Source organism: Poecilia formosa, unplaced genomic scaffold (assembly GCF_000485575.1).
Source record: "Poecilia formosa unplaced genomic scaffold, Poecilia_formosa-5.1.2 Scaffold57, whole genome shotgun sequence".
Taxonomy (NCBI): Eukaryota; Metazoa; Chordata; class Actinopteri; order Cyprinodontiformes; family Poeciliidae; genus Poecilia; species Poecilia formosa.
In genome coordinates, this window is record NW_006799996.1 from 1,335,375 (window position 1) to 1,356,065 (window position 20,691).

At 36.3% G+C, this 20,691-nt stretch overlaps 1 protein-coding gene, 1 long non-coding RNA gene and 1 pseudogene across 3 annotated transcripts in view; 2 read left to right on the forward strand and 1 right to left on the reverse strand.

Annotated features, from left to right (window-relative positions):
- Positions 1–4,781, reverse strand: part of LOC103139109 (uncharacterized) — a 69,051-nt gene extending 64,270 nt beyond the window's left edge. The window contains exons 1-2 of one of the 2 annotated variants that reach the window (XR_476366.2): positions 4,719–4,781; positions 3,096–3,163 (exon numbers count right to left, since the gene is read on the reverse strand). This is a non-coding gene — a long non-coding RNA (uncharacterized LOC103139109). Of the gene's footprint in view, positions 1–3,095; positions 3,164–3,665; positions 3,738–4,718 lie in introns of those variants that run through there. The other variant, XR_001662313.1, reaches the window with a different exon arrangement.
- A 64-nt stretch (positions 4,782–4,845) lies between these two features.
- srxn1 (sulfiredoxin 1 homolog (S. cerevisiae)) lies at positions 4,846–7,791 on the forward strand. Its single transcript, XM_007553589.2, has 2 exons — positions 4,846–5,112; positions 6,362–7,791. Exons 1-2 carry the CDS (start codon positions 4,873–4,875, stop codon positions 6,569–6,571), a joined length of 450 nt encoding a protein of 149 aa, XP_007553651.1. The 5' UTR covers positions 4,846–4,872; the 3' UTR covers positions 6,572–7,791.
- Positions 7,792–19,788: 11,997 nt separating this feature from the next.
- Positions 19,789–20,579, forward strand: LOC103139176 (transcription factor 15 pseudogene; annotated as a pseudogene).
- The last annotated feature ends 112 nt before the right edge of the window (positions 20,580–20,691 follow it).

Below are 20,691 nucleotides of genomic sequence, written 5' to 3' on the forward strand. Positions count from 1 at the left end.
CAGACATTTTAAGAAATGAGCGGCAAATATTTGTCATTGTTCGTTTAATTTCTTTGTTACACAATAGACAGTTCCAGTCAGAAGTTTACATTCAGGCATGTATATTGTGTTAATTTGAGTTTTAAGTGATTCATTTTATTCGTTCTAACATTTATCATCCCAATATGTTTAAATCTATAGGTTACAGAGTACAAATCTAGTTTTTTGGCAGAACATTGATGACAGGAAGGAAGTGAGGCAAGTTTAACATCAACAAGCACAGAGAGAGAGTTGTGGTTCCCAAACTGACACCTTCAAGTTAGACTAACATTTGCAGCAGCTCAAGGTTTTCAAACCTGACAACACTGTAACAACAGCCAAGCATGGTAGTGGTAGGATCATGCTGAGGGACTGCTTCACTCCCAATAGTCCTGGTACTTTGCTCAAGGTGGGCGGAATGATGAAAAAAGAGAACTACTGCTTAATTATTCAACTTCACTCTTAAATTAACTGATAAAACTTGGACACGGTTGTTGGAGAATTGGTCCAAACAGTCCAAACACACATCAGAACTGATTCTGTATGTCTAAAGCTTCTGGCATAGCTCCAACCTCGACTGTAAAGTGGATCCTCAATTTTTGTGGGTTTTCTTGTGGAGCGTATCTAAAATATTTAAAAGAAAATTGTGAAGCTGAAAAACCTAAGCGCAATACTACTTGACTTTGAGCACCGTTCATTTTTCTAGGAAGGAAGACTATAGATATATAGATTTCCACTGTGCGCATTAATGCATTAAGGTATATTTGGTGTTTGAATTGTTAAAATAAAATAAGCAAGCGTTTTTAGAGGGGCCTCAGGTATTTGTTGATTTTAGCTTTTTGTATACGGTTGTTGTCCCTAACCTCTCTGAGAGTACACTGTATTGAAATTGTACAGCATGCCAGAAATGAATCAAGTTATATCATTTCTGGTAAGAAACTGGGTCAACATGAGGCTTTAATTACATCAGAAGCTTATATTTAGATAAATATCATGCAGTTGTATGTAGATATTTTGGTCTACGTGTATAATTTTGATCATGACTGGTTAGAGAAAATCCACAATGAATTCAAGACCGTGCCACCAATTCTTGTTTTTAAAAATCATTGAAGTTGCATCATTACACCCTGAAAAAGAAACTATTAAGAGTGAAGACCTGTGACTAGATCTGTGGTTAACTAAATATCTAAGAGTTATAAGGCCTTTTTCTTTATTGGCTGTTACAAGTTACAATGAAATCAATCAAAAAAGAATGAGGTGATTAGTAGCTAAAGGAAATCACTGGCTGATGGCACCCTAATGATTTGTATAATGTAAATTTAACGCTTCTTCTGAGGCTTTCTGTGCTTATATTTAAGCATTAAGTGCTGAAATAATGTTCTTGTGCTTCTGGTGGTACTGTAAGGTTAATGAACTGAGCTAAGTGTAAATGAAAAGAAAGACAGCAGCTCAGTCCACACCTAAATAACCTCACTCTCAAGCACCACTTGTTCTCCCTCGAGATTTGAATACAGGGAGCAAATTTATTTCAAGGCACAGAAAGATCATTAAACAGAAATCTCATTCTGAAACGCCTTACTGCAAGGAGGAAGCAGAAAAATAATTTTGCAGATTCAGTCAGCAAAGCCTTTAACATCGCTGCACGAATCAGTCACGGAGAAACATCCACTGTTGCTAAATCGTGTTGTGATTTCACAGGCCTCGTCTGTCACAAAGCTGTACTTTGAAGGCTGGAAATCAGCATTAGAATAATTATCACTTTAAAAGGCATGTCAGCGTGTAGAAAAAGAAAGAACGAGGAAAGAAAAAAGGCAGGAATAAATATAGCCTGCTTCTCCGGCTAAAAGCTGGCAGGTAATTTTCTCCAGCTGCTCTATGTGTGACAATCCCACAGGGAGCGAAATCTAATATTAACAGCAAATTATTATGTGGGAACTGTTCTTCCATGACCTGCTGTTGTACCTGTGTGACTAACTCAATCTGAGTAATTGAGATATGTTAGCAAGTACAATGCAGCACTGCTGTGACAGCAGAGGGTCGTGTGGAGTGTAGCAGGACTCCAAAAACGCCAAAACACCGGAGCTAATTTGCATGTCTATACACCTTAAGTGACAGGGTTCCCTCTCATCATGTGATGCTGGTTTATCTTCAGTGTTTAATATGGAATCTGAATGACAGCAAAGCAGAAATTTGACTATGTTGTACAGAGAAAAAGTGCAAATTTCAAATACCACATAGATACATGACTTTCTTCCCTTTTTTTTACAAATAAAAATCCAAAAACTTATGTTTCTCTAACCTCGTTTAGTCAAAATAATTTTGCAATCTTGCTCCAGTCTGAAGTTATTTGCAGCGTCTAACAGGATTGCATTTCACCTCGTGTTGTTCTTTAGCATCCACGGTTCTGCTAAAGTAAAGCCTCCTCACAGCATGATGCTGCCACCACCATGTCTCACCATGGGAATGGTGTGTTCAGAATAATGCACAGTGTTCGTCTTCCCTCAAACAGCATTTTGTTTTCAAATGAAAGCTACATTTTGGTCTCATCTGACCAGCACATGTTTGATTTGTGTCCAACAAAATTTAAGCAAAACATGCTATGGCTTTATTTTAACAGTTTCATTTTATTTACTATATTGTTGGTGTAGTTGTTAAGCATTTTGGTCAACCGTTGTTTTTAAATGTGCTATAAAAATAAATTTGATGGTGAATTTTAAACTTTGCGTTGATATTGAGGCCAAAACATTTAGCACATTTACTAGCACCTGCATTACAGAAGACATTTCCTCTGTTTTATTAAAGTTTATACAACACTGAAATCACGGTAAATTATTACAAACTCTATATAAACCTCCTTTATGCTGTAACTGATCCCTGTGTGACCAATTAATCAGCATGAAAAGCGCTGTCACTCTAGTTCAAAGAATTTCTAATATTTCAGAATAACTACCTTCCTCTCCTGTCCAAAGAATCATTTTTAATTGTCTCATTAAAAGTTGTTGTGGCTTTGTGTTGGGGAAACAATAATACTACCGTTTCTGCTTGGATGCAGCAGATCTTTAATGATTTCCACTTACCTGTGTAAAGCTACGAGTCCCAATGTCCTTTTTGTAACCACAGCAACGCAGCTGGTTTGTTAAAATTCCTGCAAAAATAGAAAACCACAGAAAAGTTTGATTGCTTTTAAGGAGCAGGCCTACATCACACAACCGCCAACAAAACAAAACAAGGACCTCATTAAAAGTACTGTCATCAAAGGTTATGTTTTACTTTGTAACCGGCTGACTAATGACTGCTGGAATGAATTTTAATGACAAGCATTTCATCTGAGCAGGTGTTTTGCATTGGTTTAGTCCTACATAAACACGCTAATAACATTTTTATGTAATTAGACAACCTTAATAATTGGATAGTTAAAAAAAATAATGTAATAATGTTTTACAAGTTTGTTAATTTTATCAGCACTATCATCACTTCTTTATCTATCCAACTCTACAAGAGTAGGTTGGAGAGTTGACAGACAATCCCATAAATGCACAACCACAAACAGCTATTTGAATACAACATTATGCATTAGTAAGACTAAAACAAAAATATGATCATTATTATTTAATCTATGTTTGGTATGATACTTAATGTCTTCTTACCTGGAAAGTCAATGGTCTGTGGCTCCAGAGCCTCATGCAGCTCTTTGGGCCATACACAGTGGCACGTAACAACTGTAACAAAAAATATATTAAAATTATTTTTGAGAAATTTAATCAGACTAATTTTATCAGTTCTTCTGTTTTCCATAAAACAGCTGGTTCAAGTCATATGGCTGCAAATAATCTGTTATTTATTCATTAAGTTAATTTCAGTACTTCTTTGTGATTCATTATTATAGAAAAACTCAAACAGCTTCATTCTCTACACATATTTTTATAAGTTTGATATTTTTCTTTTGTCCTAAAATTAGACATGAAAATTGTTGCTTAGTTTCACCAAAGAAAAAATGATATGTTTCAAACGTAAATCTTCTATGAGTTTTGTAGTTAGAGACAAATTGAACTCAGGAAATAAGAGTACAAAAATCACTCTAAGATTGTAAATTTTCCTGACCACTGATAGATATTTTCACTCCCATGTACCGTAAACATTGTTTGTTACAAACATTTAAAGTAGTAAATAACATATAAATACATTGCCAATCTAGCAATGAAGTCTTTAATTAAAAAATACAGAATTATCCAAAATCTCTAAAATTATATTTAAATTATATTTGTTCACTTTTTTTTATTATTTAATTATTTTTATTATTATTATATGATAAATGCCTTAAGTCCGACAGGAATAAATTGCCTAACCCGGGTAAATTTATATTAACTTTTTTCTTTATTAATTCACAGACTCTTTAAATATAAATAAACTTGAGAGAAAAAACGCTGTTAACATTTAAAAGCACGGGGGCATGCACCTCGTAGAAGTATGAAACAGCCTCACTTTGTAAGGCTGACTAGCTAACATTTTTAGCTAGTCCGCCATTAAAGCAAAATGTAAAGACAACAATAACTTGTTTAAATTTCAGTAGAAAGTAATTTTATTTTAGTGTTATTTTGTTAATAGGCATTTACTACCAAAAATCTTAAGAAGCTAATAATATGAGCTAAAAAAAAATACAATATTCACAAAGAAAAAAGAAAACAGTTGACATAACTTACTCCATCCTTTGCTGACCAGTTACAAATAGGGCGAGGCGTTTTTATTGATCGACGCTGACAGCGACCAATCAAATTCCTCCGTTGGTAACGGACGAAAAAGTTCAGGAAGTAGCTTACAGCAGCTGGTAGTGTTTATGCCAGGAAGTTTGAGCCAATGTTTCGGGTTTTTCGGGCGGATAAAACACAGCTAAAACAGATTTTTCTGTTCAATAGAAAAATGTCTAAAATACCTACTGAATGTGGCACGATAGATGTTAAAAACAGTGGCGACAACAGGTCGGTTCATTCGGACACCATCCAGGAGGTTCATAACGTTCCTATGCAGGTGATTATCAGACCGTTTCCCTCGGAGCTGGACGAGCAGAAAGTCCAGAGTCTGATGGATACCATTAAGGTAACCTAATTATTCTAATGAATTCATAAGCAGTCGTTTTTGTGCTATAACTGGAAAATATTGTCTTGAATTTAAATCAAAAGCTAACACTGTTAAATGTCTTTCTTCGCAACCCTCTGAGGTATTTAAACAGTGATTATCTGGTGGTATAGCCAGTCTTTATCATACATTTTATACATTTAACTTTATAATATTATTCAATTCATTATAATAATGTGTTAATATAAGGTGACACATGAATTCTTACAAAGCCAAAAATAAACCATTACCAGAAAACATAAAAAAAAATAGTTTAAGTCTAAGTAAATGTACAAGTTAGCAGGGAATCACAGTTTCAAGTACAGGAAAAACGTTTGTGTATTAGTAAGTGGAGTCAAATTTTGGTATTATTTGAATATTGAACTTGGACAATGTCAAAACATGAAACTATTAAAATTGTCACAATATTGCTGGGGATATAATATATAATGTTTTTAGTCCATTTTTGTTGCCGTTTTTGTTGTTTTGTTTCATGCTGAAATTTAAATAATGATTGTTCTTTCACTGAAGTTAAAATTAAATAGGTACTATATCAAACAACTATTAAACACAGGCTTTGGATTATGGATTATAAATGTAGTAAATGTAAGCTAATCTAGGTGATTAAGGAGTGGGAATTATGACATGTTTATACTTTCACACACCCTTGAATATGCAAAACAAAAGTTTTGACATTATGCTTCATGCTATATATTTTTTGTACATATTCAAAAAATAGAGAAACTTTACAAGAAGTCAAGTGATTTAGTTTTTTATGTTTTTTCCCTCTCTATTCTTAAATAAATTTTTAATTATCAATATAAGCATATCATTTTTAACATTAAACATCAGCTTTGCGGTTTTAATTTGTACCAAATCCATAAATTTTATAAGTTGTGATCTGAAACGATACAAACATTGTGTGTCATTTTTACTGCTCTTTCTCGCACCGTGCATACTTTTGTAAAGAACTTTTATATGTGTTACCCCAGACGCAATACAATAATCTAAACACGGCAATAATATTGTACAGTAAAGACTGTACAAAATTTCCCTTGAATCATTGTTCTACTGTACATAAAACTGTTGAGTTAATAATATTTTTTTTATAGTTTAATTGTGATGAAATAATGAAGGTTATTTCACTTTAAAACATGTTTTTGTAATACTTGCATGTGTCGTGTTTTGGTGCTATTGTGTGCCCTAATTGACGTTTCGCCTTTCCTTCCAGGAGACGCCAGACATCAGCATTGTTCCTCCTATTGATGTTCTCTGGATCAAAGGCAGCGAGGGAGGAAATTACTACTACTCCTTCGGAGGCTGTCACAGGTTTGCTGCCTATCAGAGGCTTCACATGCCAACCATCCCAGCCAAACTCATCAGATCAAACATCTCAGACCTCAGGACTTACTTGGGGGCTTCAACGCCCGATCTGCGATAATTTTTTGGACTTTTTCTTGTTTTGACTCGCTATATCAGAAGTGTCCAACTCCAGTCCTCAATTGAATTATGAAGTTCTGCAGATTTCTAGTAGTGAGCCACTCATTTCATCTAAGTTACATGTGTAAAACTCAAGGCTCTTGGGCCAAATCTGGTCCGCCGCAGCTTTTTATGTGGCCCTCTAGATTCCAGAGGGACACATAAATAGAAACTTCAAGATAACAGTTGTGTGATTAAATATTTTTTTATCAATCAAATCACTTTTTTTTTACATGTATACTGCCAAATTACATCAATGAGTCCCTCCAGTTTTTTTGTGACTCTGCAATTGCGTAAATTCAACAGATGCCTGCAATTTTTCGCGTTAATATAAAATTGTGAGTTTATTGCAAATTTTCCGCTAAAGTCAAAAACATTGTGTTAACGTGATGCTAACTCCCACCAGAAGGTGGCAGTATGTTTTCCTCATACCACACTTCTCCCTCAGCCTTACTTTATGTACAAATTATAGTCCATGATTGATATGGTGTGTAACAAAAAGACAAATTTACCTTCAGATAAGCAAAAAAGAAAAATGCTAAATTCCTTGCAGATATTTCTAAATTGGCTCCACAGAAATGTCTGACTTTAATTTTTTTTTTAAATCACAAAAACAATTATGAAATCCAGGAGGGACTAATCAGTGTGAAAAAATACTCAAGAAGAAGTTGTTTAATGCAAACTATTTATTAAAATTTTAACAGTTAATGAGTTTAGCCTATATATATCCTGACACAACTGGCTGTTTAAGAAATAGAGGTTTCAAAATGATTTTGAAACCGCTGATTTAGATGTTTTCAATCATTATAATATGTGAAATGCTTATGACTCCAGACTTTGTCACATCACTGCTGTTTGCTCAGGAGGATCATACCGTGACTGCCAGCTGCAGCAGGTGATTGCAATGCACAGGATTTACCAGCAGGGGGAAACAAAGCTCTGGATGTACACACATTCCTCATGTCAAATCGCTGCATGTTTAAATGTTTAGTTTTATTAATCAGATACTTCCTCCTTAAATTTTGCATAAGAAACTGAATCCATGATTCATCATGTGGTTCATTGTTTTTCTGTTGTGGCAGCTTAAGCTGATGTATTTGTGGATTTATTTAAATAAAGAAGAAAATATATTTTTCTTTTATTTACTTTCATTTGACTTAAATAAAGTATAGATTTACAAAGAGAAAAAAAATTACAAGTATTTTCTTATGTTGAACTCTTTTTTTTTTTATTCCAAACACAGCATGACTCTGCTAATTTCTAATAGATATATTTTTTTAAAATTCTGGTCTGGAATGAAAAGAGTAAATTATCATTTTAATTAGCCACACATTCCATAAAAATACCAATATTCTAATATATCTTAAAAATGATTTTTTTGTTTGTTAGACAGTTGAAGTTTTCAGATGTTCTCCCTGTTTCTGTACGCGCAGTCGGCTTTAGCTCTGACGTTGTAGACACCTCAGGAGATTAGAGACCAGATGTTTTGTTGGAGGAGTCAGATGTTCAGAGAATATCCTGATGACACAATGCAAGATGTTGTTGAGTCTTGCAAAATTATCCCATTCTGCTTGTCATCAGACTTCTGTTTCCATTGTCTCTTAGAAGGATCAAAAATCCTACCAACAAAATATCGTGTAAAATCTTTACTAATGCATGTACATTTTAAATAATTTGTGTATTGCAGTGCATAGAAACAATAATTTCATAAATACAAAAAGTCCCTTGTGTATGTTTTTATTTTGAGTCTTTGAGAGCGGCTCACTAAACCAAATTGGACAGCTGCTCCCCTGCCTGCCTCTGCAGGCAGGTTCCTTCTGCCTCGGCGGAAGGAACTGAAGTTTTGCCGAATAATATAGGTAAAATATAGACGAGGCTTTTCCGACGTTAGTGCTCTCACAATGTGAGCTCGGAGCCATTTGACGATCTCCCTTTGTGGCCATCGAGGAAATGAAGGGCGACCCGGGGCCAGCTTTAACCGACGGGCCCTAAAGGACTCTGAATCGTCGCGTGTGAGAAGATTTCCTGTAGCTCACTCACTGTCTGGAAGTAACCATATCCTCAAAGGGGGTTTGACACGCAATACCGGTCTGAAAAAACGCATTGCACCTGTTGCTGCTGGGACCGCTTTCCATGGGTGGTTTTACATGCTTTCTCTTTGAGGATTTCAACCAATCAGAGGGCCAAGGGGGACAGACTGGATCAGGCTGTGTCATTTTTTTTTTCCTTTGTTTTGCTCAGTTGTCTGTATTCGTTTGTTTATTTGTAAAGTGTTGATTAACTATATTATTTGTAAATTGCTTACCTGTATTTTATGGTTTTGCTTTTAATGGATTTTTTTTTTACCTTTACTGTAAGTTTACTGGAAAAAGTTCAGTTTCTCATGAACATATAAAAATAATAACATACAGATGTGGAGAGATCCTTTGCTCATAAATCTGGTGTAGAGATTATTATGTCTCATAAATTGGATCATAATTGTTGAAGCTACAGAATTATTATCAGACTTGGACATGGTTGCCTTGCAGCAAAAAGGTCTTTGGTTCAAATCCCAGTCTAGAGCTTTTCTTTATGGAGTTTCCATCTTCTCCCTGTGCATGTGTGGCTTCTTTCATGCATGTTTCAGAAATCTTTTACTCTCCCTTGGCAGCCATTCAGCTATGCCAAAATGTTTTCTTTCACAAAGCTCTACCTCTTTGTGCATTCTTCACAGACCACCTGTCGCCCACTCTGCTCCTTCAGACTAGTGGCAGCAGCAATTAGCAAACACCTGGAGGAACTGTGCATCTGCTGAGCTCTTCATAGGAACTACTTCTCAGTTCAGGGCTCTTAAAAATGGTTGTAAACATCATACTGGAGGAGCGCTGTTGGATGGCGGAAAGAGTAGGAGCTTCTTAAAGAGACAGAGGCCCAATTTCAAGGCATCAAATTGTGAAGTCAATTTTCTTTTAAGTTATATTTAATATATGCAGCATTTTTATAAGAACTGAAGCTAAGGTAGTTACTTTATTGTGTCACAAATTGGCTCTGTGTGCCTGGAAAATACACAATACTGCCCCTGTAAAAACATTTAACTTGATCAAATCTCTAATAATTTATTTCATCTTTAAATGAAAAGGTTCAATTTAAGACTTTCTTGCATAACTTGGCGTTCTAAATATGAGAAAAAGATTGGAACGTGAACAGAAAAAGGACTTTAAACAGAAGATAGCCTTTGAGGTCCAGCAGGTCCTTGCACATTAAATCACCCCTAGATAAACTAAGCTGCTTTGCTCTTTGCCTTGGGTTTTGTTGTGTCACCTGTCAGTGAACCGGACAGCGTTCCTTGACCCGTGGTTCTGAACGTCCCGTTTCCTAGCTCAGTGGAGGAGGGAAATCACTGCGCAACATCTGTTCAACCCGGCCTCAAGGTTGACTCTCCCGGGAGGGTTTTCTTCTGGCACTCACATACTCTGGGTCCAGAACCAAATGGTGACCAATTTGAAAAACTGTCCTGCTCCATAAGCTGGATTCTAGTCTCTCCTGCAGGTGAAAGAGGCAAAAATAATCAGAATTTTAACCCAATCAGTCCGGGATGGATTAATCCAACTGGGTTCCTTTACTTTTACTGATTCTGTAACTCTTACTCTGTAATTTTCTCATGTGTCTCTTTAAACTATCTGAGCATTTACTATCCATCACCCCATCTATAATTATTGGGAATTAAACATTTATTTTTCTATGTGAAGAAATGTTGTTTACGTCTTTCAGAGACAGTTTCATAACTTCAGATAACACTGACAGGACATGCAGTGTTCCTCCTTCAAGGTCTCACAGTATTGAAATGTTTTAAGCAGGGACAACATAAAATGTGCATCTAGTGAAACATTTTGAAGTCATAACTTCCAGAAAAAGAGCAACAAACAATCCTCAATAAGGCGTTGAAAACATGTTGGTTATTTTTAAATGCTTTGGAAATCATCATCATTTTTCCTCTACTTCAAATTTTATATTAAATTCCCCCAAAATACACTGAATTGTATAGTTATGACGTTTTAACATGCAGCAAAGTTTAAATGGTATGAATGATTTTGCAAGGCTATAGCTTCAGATGGATTTAAGACATTTTTTTAATTCTTCTGGTAGAGCCAGGATAAGTCCTATTACTCAATTTCTAGTTGTGACAGTCAGGTTTTAAAAGGAACCTTTTATGCAAAATTCACATTTTACACGTTTTTAAACTTCCATTTGAGTCTCAAGTTCTGCTAACAACAGCCGAAGAACTTAAAAAAAGAAAAACCAAAACTTCTCAATTGTTAAATTACATTCAGTGGGCACTGCTCCGTTACCTAGCAACCCCAGGTGAGTCTAGCCCATCACCTAGCAACCCAAGTAGAGTTCAATCACTTTAGGTCAGCTGCGCTGTACAATGGCTGCTGGAAATGACGAGTGTTTTTTTGTTGTTGACTTAACATCCAGAAACCATTTGCTGCATTCTTGTTGGTCGTGCAGGAGGCTCTACTAATGCTTTTCAAAGATGTACGGTTGTATAATTGCAAATCTGTTTACAGCCATTTTGATGTGTGAGTGTAAATGTGGAGTTGGGGTGCGTGGCCAGCAGCAGTTTATTTGGATTTAAAGTGACAGCTCATTCTGAGACTAAAATCTCATTATGTAAGAATTATTTTGTGCAAAAAAATGTAATGAACAACCATAGACCTACCCTAAGCTGTCCAAGGAAGCATAATAGGTCACCTTTAAAATAATCTACTCTGGACAAATGACAAAACTTCCATTTAAGGCAAGCAAATAAACTCCACATCTAGCAGCAGATGGCAATTTCATAATAAGACATCCAGTAGGTCATCCTGAATCCCAGTTTTTGACTTTAAAGGATAATAAATCCACAGATGAACCTTACCTAGAACTCTGTTGCTCAACCTGAAGCTAACCTGATCAATGACCCACTGCAACATGTGTTTAAAGTCAGAAACTTTGCAATTTAGCAGTCTGTTGGATGGAAAGTTGCTTTAGCAGCTCATTTTAATGTCATGATGAAACTTTTTGTGCAGTCTTAGTCAGTAAAGCAAAGTGAAGTCAAGTTTTGGGCGTCTTGTTTTGTTGTAGCATAGCTAATTTTAAAGATTAAACCTGTTTTTACCGATGTATGCATGGATTCTCTCCAGGTACTCTGGTTTCCTCCCAGTTCAGTTCAAAAACATGAATGTTGGGTTAATTGGTCTTTATAAATTGCTCTTAGATGTTTGTGTGTGTGCGTGTGTGCATGTTTGTCTACCCCGTGTGTCTCTATGTTGCTCTGTGGATGAAATGGTGACCTGTCCAGGCCCTGTGACCCTGGTGACCTTTGTGACCTTCCCTCTTGCTCATTGACTTCTGGAGATGGGCACCAGCTCACTTGTAGATTAACTGTCACAAATATACAGTTTTTCTTCTTCTTTTTCACTTCTTCTACTAATGTTAGTATTTCTTTTGTGCCTCTCTCCTCTTTTCTGTATTTGGTGATTTCTAAAGTCTGAACAAGTTTTCCAAACATGTCTCTTGTCAGATTACTAATTAGATATAATTTATTAGTTTTTCTTTGCATCGTCTTTCTACCCAGCAGGATATGTTTTAATTCAAAAATTTGTAACAAAAGCATCTGCTGTCAACATTTAATGGCGCTAGATATGTAAAAGCCTAAAGATAAGTCTGAAACTGAAAGATTGGATTTGTTACGTGGGGAAAGAAAATTACAATTTTGGTAATTCTTCACCTGTTTTCCTGGCGTCTTTCCCAAAATGGAAAAGACAAGTGAAAACACCAATTGAAGCAGATGTTTTCTGATTGTTATAAATCAGGAATTGCCTCCAAGCATTGGTGAACAAACTGTTTTACAGAAAGTTAACACAATAAAACATGCATTATCTGCAGCATAGTTCATTAAAATGACACTATTGATGTATGAGAGAAAATATAAATAAATAGGCACACTTAATGAGATTCTAGACCTCTGCCTGTTGCAACAGGCAATAAATCAATCACATGATAAATTAAAATGAGCTGAATATTTTCTGTTTGCCTAATTTATAGTTTTTCTCTTTTCTTTCTCTTTCTACCAAAAACTGGATGACAAAAGTCTTCAGGTTGGTTCTTTGAAGGACAACTTTGTTTATAGAGACTAATAGTTCGATTTGTTTGTTGTTCCTGGTGTTTTGATTATTTATTTTGTATATTTAAAATGTCTTCCAGTTCCAGTGTTAAATGTTAATTCGAATGTAAAGATTATTGATCTTTGAGAATGTGTTCTGATGTCATTATTACCTTTATATCACTTTAAAATGGTCAATATTATTGTTTATCGCGATAACTTCAGGGACAATTTATCATCCAGCAGAATTTGTGATTGTGACCATTTGACCTTCAGGAAATTAATTCAGCAAGTAATTTCTTTACCTCAAGTAAACATGTGGTACCTCTGCTTTTACTGGAGTACATTTGTGCAAGTTTATTTGTACTTTTACTTAAGTACAATCTTTACAGTGTGAGTATTTTCTCCATAGCTGCTTACCGTGAAGTTTTCCCTGTAATATTAATCAATTAATCAATCAATGAAGTTTATTTGTATGGCACATTTAGGCAATAAGGCAGTTAAAATTGCTTTAAAAAAAGTTATAAAAACATCATACAGTTACCAATTGTGAAACCAGCAACAAATTTACTTGCTTTTTGTCGAGTGCCTTCATCAAAATCATCGATACAAATCCAATAAGTTGGTCATTGATTTTGGTTCTAAAGCAGCTCTAAGCAGGTGGGGTTATTAGCCTTCAGTGTTTCAGCTGTTTTGCAGTTTTCTTGAAGTTTGTTCCAGATTTGTGGTGCTTAGAAGCTGAACACTGCTTCTTAAATGCTGGCGTGTTTTTAAACTTTTACTTCTCTATTAAAAGATTTATGTCACTTTAGTCTCTTTATGCGGCCAAAAAGCATGAAGGGAGCCACACGTAAATAAAACTCAAAATTTGTGTCCGTTTAAATCTCAGAAGGTTTTCAGTAGCTGGACTGCGTTCAAGAAACTAAAAGTGAACTCAGTTTGGACAGGAACCCGTCTCCCGAGTTTATTGTTGCCCTCTCATGGCGTTTGTCAACATTAAAAATGCAAGCTGAAAAATGATCTCCGGTTCGCCAGCTCGCACATTTGTTCCACTCTGGAGAGCGTTCCAGCCAAATCCTCCTGAGAGAGTTTTAACTGTAGGTGTTTGAGTGGCTGAGGATTTCTCACAGCTTCCTATCCAGAATTCCCTCAGCCTGCCGGTGGCAGCAGGCGTGTAATTTGTGCCAGATTTGCAATGCCGTTTCCACTGATCCTCTGACCTCACCGCACAGAGACACTGCAGCCCAACCTTTCTCTCTGTGTAGCTGTGTAAAAGTATACTTGGGATGAAATAGCAATAGGTTTTATTTGGCACACAGTCTTCAAACGTAGGGCCGTGATTCAGCCGGCTTAAAAATTTACACGGAGATTTGACCTGCCAAGGAACGTTTCCTTGGCATAAAAAAAATGTATGGCTACAACTAATGATTATTTTAGTTATTCTGACGATTAATCGATTAATCAAATAAAAGATTCTGCACATCCTTCAGATTTTGAATGAGCCTTTTAGTATAATTTTAGGAATACGTTAAAAGATGCAAATAATTCATTTGTCTTTTTTTAAAAATACGCTGCAAAAACACAAAATCTTACTATACATTTTTGGTCTAGTTTCTCATCAAATATCTTAGTTCACTTCCAATAAAACAAAACTATTTCACAAGTAACTTTTCAGGAAGATTTAGTCGCTTGTTTTAGTTCAATTCCTTAATATTAATTAGAAAAATACTAATTCAACTGGCAAATTATTTCAGTTATAACCCAAGAGAAATGTCTTGTTATTGGTGAAATAATTTGCCACTGGAACTAATACTTTATTATTAACATTAAGGAATAACTGACTTAAAACAAACTCCTGTATCATGCTGAAAAGTTACATGTAAGTTAGTTTTGCACGAGAAACCAGACCAAATGATTGTATTGATCTAAATGTGTTAACAAAGCACAAAACACGTCTTCTGTGTTCTCACCCAGGAAGAAAACAAATCACCATCTTCTGACAAGTTGATTGTTTTGAACCATCAAGCACGCTGAACGTTGATTAAGAAACTCGTAATGACACTAAATGGGCGGATTTTAAAATCTCACAACCTTCTCAGAAGTAACATGGAAACACGGGTTGAAAAGACTCACTGAGACAAGTATATCTGAGGACCTTGACCTCTGGGTTCGCAGCCCGCTGTCCTGCATGTTTCAGATGTTTCCCTGCTCATACACAGCTCACAGTCAGAAGAAGCCTGCTAATGTCCCACCGGTTTAAATCAGATGTTTAGAAAAATATCTAAAACATCCAGGAACGTAAGATCCTTAGAATCACTGATTCTGGAGTTTCTCACCAACATGCTGTGTTCATAATGACAGCTGAGTGTTTAAAAATGTGTGCAGAACTCAGAAGATTCACTGAATGTTCTGTGCGCAAATATGCTAGGGCTGAAACGATTCATCTTGAACTAATTTAGTAATTAATTAAGCGTTAACTGGAGTGTACAGACTCAGAAAAAGGCCATTTGTTTCTAGTTTCTAGTGCAAATAAATCAGTACAGTTGAAATAAGACAAAATAAACTTACAAGTGACTTGTCAGCAAGATATAGAAGCTTGTTTTAAGTTATCAATTCCTTAATACCGATTTAAAAAAAGTATTAGTTCCACTGCCTTATAACAAAACATTTTTCCCATGTTATAAGTGAAATAATTTGCCAGTGGAAGTAGAACCATTTCATCAATATTAAGGAGTTATTGACTTAAAATAAGCTCCTATATCTTGCTGAAAAGTTACTTCTAAGTTAGTTTTGCCTTATTTGAAGTAACACAACACATTTACACCAGAAACTAGATCAAAATTACTTGGAAAGATTTTGTATTTTTTGTTTAATTACATAAACATGATTGGGTTCATTGTAAATGTCATGCTAAAAGAAAGATAAAACTATTTGAGGATTTTTAAAGAAGGAATTTGTCAAACTAAAGGACACTTACGTAGCCTTCTGGAGCCTCACATGCGTCTAGTTTTGGGAGTTTTGCTGTGAGAAGATCGCAGTGCAGCCCAAGACCTTCACTGGATCATTTGTTTGATTCATTTCATTTGATTTATCAGCATGTATGTCATTTAAATGAATAGGGAGATAAGATTGTTCATTGAAAAATATGAAAATTGACAACTACAGGTTATAGTTCAAACATCTGAATTCAGGAACGCTGTCTACAGAAGCTGTGAAGACTTTTTATCCAAGATAAAATAGCATTGTAATACAAAGTAATCAAAGAACCAATATTTATGGTATTATTTCATCTCTGAATTAATGCACCTGCAGCCTGGGAAGGAAAATGTGCTTAAACAGTTTGCTGTGTCTTAAACAGAGCTGCTGTTTTCTCCCAGAGCTCAGAAATCCAGCGACCCGGAACCCAGCAGGTGGCTAAACCAACATGCTTTCGCCTCATCAGGATTAACAGATCTCCGCAGTCCAGAAGGACCCAGCAGCATTTCATGGCTCCATTTGGACGCTGCATGCACCCACAGCCTGCAATCCATTAAAGCCGCAGCAAGAGTTCATGATATGTGCAATTAGCCAAAGAGACGAGGCTCGCAGCATCATTTGCTGGCTAATAGTTTGGAGGATTTGTTGATATTTGGTGGGCTTAGTCACTAGATATTCTAACTGAAGACAAGAAAAAAACTATCACAGATCCCATAAGCCTTATCAATAATAGGAAAGTAGATCATTTCAATTTTAATAGAACCCTATAGTGGTGTTTCTGATTGGCTGCCAGTTAAATTTATAACGATTTTTTACTCCTGAAGCTGGAAACGGAAAAGTTTCTGACAGGAAAAACACCGAAGGAGGACACTGCTATAAAAAACCTTAACTGTGGGGATTAATTAGAATTTGATGGGATTAATTTAAAAATGTTTATGTGGTAATATATTCAACAGTCAGAATGGCCTGGTAAAATATTTGATCTTAGAACCAGAGGTGGACAGTAACTGGTTACATATACTCAATTACATTTACTTGAGTAATTTTATTTTGAAGTATTTTTACTCTTACTTGAGTAAAATGTCTGTGTTTTCTACCCACTGAGTGAAAAACAAACATGTTTTAACCAGAAAATCACCAGACTCAGACACACACCTGCAGTTTTTGTTAAAGTTTCATAAGTTTTTTATTGAAAGAAACTGATTTGGAAAACAATTATTTCCCCTGATTTTGTTATTTTTTACTTACATAAATTATTGGTCCTTAAAATACAAAAGTTTCCACTGAGCTTTATATTTTATCCATCTGATTATGTAATTTTTAAACATTAAATGATTGATAAATTGATCGGTACTTGAGTAGATTTTTTTTTACCAAATACTTTTTTACTTGAGTAAAAACATGTTGAAGTATTTCTACTCTTACTTGAGTACAACTAAAATCAGGAGGTATGAGGCAGCATTTATGCATTTATGCTAAACAAATGTAATAATTATTAAATAGTAGATAAAAGTGAGAAAGGAAATGCTAAATTCATAACTTCTGTACAGAAGTAACTGTTGTTTGCGGGACCATGGACGGGTTTGGGAAAACCTGCCCTGACAGATCTGTGTGCTCCTTCAGCCGGCAGTCGGGGCTTCTGATCTCTCACTGTTGATTCAGCTGAGGCACGTCGAAGTGTCTGACTTGGCTGCCAGCTTGAGTTTACGTGGCTTGGAGGGACTAAATCATCCATTTGCCACCGCTTTGTTGTTTTGAACCCGGGGCAGCGAGCAAATAAATCCCTGTCATTCCAGAATCATCTGTTCATTGTTTATTTACTCACACTTAACTTTCTCCTGCTGTCTTAAAGCAGGAGGGCGTCCCAGCAGGAGCCACCGCTCTAACAAGCACGCTAGCTTTTTACAATAAATGCACAAATGTAATGTCTGTCCCCGAAGAGAGTATTTGCATGAAGGAGCGTCTTACACTTTTTGTTTTACCAGCTAATAAAAGCAGATCTCGGCATGTGGCAGAGCAATAAACGTATCAGGACAGAAAAATACACTGATTATAATTGGTCCCTAAATGCCTCTAAAAATATTCCAAACTTCTTAAAGTCCTGGCTAAGAATAATTGGTGCAACACTTACAGCCTCTGTTATTGCACACAGTAACAGAAGTGATGCTTCAATGAAGCTGCAGTGGTTTGCAAAAGTATTTACAGACCTATGTTTCACATTTTGCCACTTTGCAACCACAATTAGTTTATAATTTTATTAGGATTTTATGTGGTTTAACAAGAATAAATACACAGCAGAAACTACAAAATCTTACAAAGTATTTTTGGTCTAGTTTCTAGTACACTTCAAATAAGACAAGTAACTTTTCAGCAAGATATATGAGCTTTTTAAGGTAAATAATTACTTAATATTATACAAGCTATAAGTGAAATAATCTGCCAGTGGAGCAAAATATTTGTCCCATATTATAAGTTAAAATGTCTTCCTCCACTGGCAGATTATTTAACTCATAGTTTTTACTTTTTCATCCATTCAGTTTGAAGAAATGATTGACTTATTGACCATCTGTGGTTGTGTCCAAATGTGTTTGTGTAAAAAGTCACTTGATGTTTGTGGCATGACTGACTATGAAATAAAAATAAAAACAAAAAAAAAAGGCTAACGAAAGAAAAATTCTTTGTTTTGTATTTAACATTTTCCATTTAAGAAAATATAAATTTGCAATAAAACATTTCATCTTAAAAATAATTACAAAAAGTGTTCATCTGCTTCAGTTCCGAATGCCAGAGCGCCAAAGTTGTGCCGCTCTTGATTTGCTGTCAGTGGCCACACAAAGTCATTCCAAGGACCACAAACTGCCCCCAAACCACACCTTGAACATCTCGGGTTTCAATGAACGGCGATGTTAATGTAGGTTTGCAGTTCCTCTTTCCTTTTCTGTATTTATGCTAAGAATACCCACACACACTGTATTCATTAATATAAAGGGAAGTAGTAGCACTTGGTTTTATTTAGGGTTATTAGAGTAAAAGGGGGCTGGATATAATTGAACACTTTCAGATTATTTTTGCAAAAATGTTTAAAACCTTTTACCATTTTGATTCCATTTCTTAATTATGCACTACTTTATGCCTATCTGTGACTAAATGTGACAAAAACTCTTGTTTTTAAACTCTTAAAAGCTGCTGGAATAATTTATAAATAATCCTAAATTCAAAATTAAATACTTATATCTATTAATAAACAGCTCCACCTTTGACAAAGGAGAATATTTTCCTCATATTTATCTGCTGTTCTCAAGATTTTCTCATGAATTATTTTACAGCTGTAGAAAAAATTAAGACCACTTATACTTTACTGAAATAATCGACTTTATATGACAACCTTTATGTTCCCTGACGAGCAAATAGTGCTTAGATGATTCCCTCAACCCACCAGTACAGAAAATATTAGGGCCACTAAAAAAAATAACAATAATCTGATTCTAATCTCAAAATTTTCTTTAATCATCTGAGACCAAAAGTCAAAATTCTGAGATTTAAGTCGGAACTCTGAGGAAAAGGCAGAATTAAAGTCAGAGTTCTGATATTAACAGTCAGAGTTCTGAGGGGAAAAGTCAGAATTATGAAGAAAAAAATCAAATTCTGAGAAAAAAAATGGAATTCTAAGATTAAAAGTCAGAATTCCGGAATCAAAGTGAGAATTCTGTAGAAAACGTCAATATTATGGGGTGGGGGGGTGGGGGAGGGAATGAATTGTGAGATTAAAGTCAGAATTGTGGGGGGGGGAATCAGAATTCCTGGATTAAAGTCAACATTTTGGGATTAAAGTCAGAGTTATTTGTTTTTCAGTGACCCTAATCCTCTTCCGTACATGTGAAGGACTGATGGAAAGGATGCCTGGACGCATGACTAAAACTCAAGGTTTATTCCACCAAATATTATTTTTCACTCTTCCTAATCTAAAACATCGTTGGTCTGAAAATGCTGCTGACTTATGTAAAACAACCTGCTATTTTCTTATACTAATAACTTGATAATTCATATTAAATCATAAAAACTAAACATTTTGCATGGGACTGGAGTGAGCAGGCAGCTCCTCCCATCCAGCTATAAGAGCCCAGCTGACCTGCGGCTCCGTCCACCCTGAAGCAGGCCAGCTCCAGCTGCCTCATGAAGGCTTGGGCAGCTTTCTCACAAGCTTTGGTCTGAGGATCTCAGTCCCACATGGAAATGTAGACGCAGCCCGCCGGCCTGGTTTGTCTTCCGGAGCGACTCTGAAGCGGATTAAGGAGGCATTGGTAACTTTTAATCATGACTTTCGCCATGCTGCGGCCCGTGGCGACGCACTTGATCTACTCGGACTTCACGGTCACCAACTCCGAGGACGACGAGAACCGCAGCGAGAGCGACGGCAGCTCGGAGCAGAGCTACTGCGGCTCCACGGAGAAACGGAGGCGGATCCCCCGCAAGCTGGAGGGCGACTCCGCGGTGGTGATGAAGCAGCGGAGCGCGGCCAACGCCAGGGAGAGGGGCCGGACCCAGAGCGTCAACACGGCGTTCACGGCCCTCCGGACTCTCATTCCCACCGAGCCGGTGGACAGGAAGCTGTCCAAGATCGAAACGCTCCGACTGGCGTCCAGCTACATCTCCCACCTGGCCAACGTGCTTCTGATCGGGGACGCCGGCGCGGAGGGGCAGCCGTGCCTCGGAGCGGTCCATGCGCAGGGCGAGGGTGCAGGGAAGCAGCCGCGCACCATCTGCACCTTCTGCTTGAGCAACCAGAGGAAAGGGGTAAATATATTTATGCAACTACCTTTACATTTATTCTACATAAACACAGCATGAGAACATGACGCATCCATGTGGAGGAGACTTGCGTATTTGAACGCTCTTTGTACAATCAGCGGTAATTTAAATCTTTTTGCACTTTAAACTGTTACTGCAAAGTAAAAACACACAATAATACAAAATAACCC

Coding starts and splice junctions, on each gene's coding strand:
- srxn1 (XM_007553589.2), top strand. CDS start 4,873: ATGTTTCGGGTTTTTCGGGCGGATAAAACACAGCTAAAACAGATTTTT. Junction 5,113..6,361: donor GTCTGATGGATACCATTAAG/GTAACCTAATTA, acceptor CTTTCCTTCCAG/GAGACGCCAGACATCAGCAT.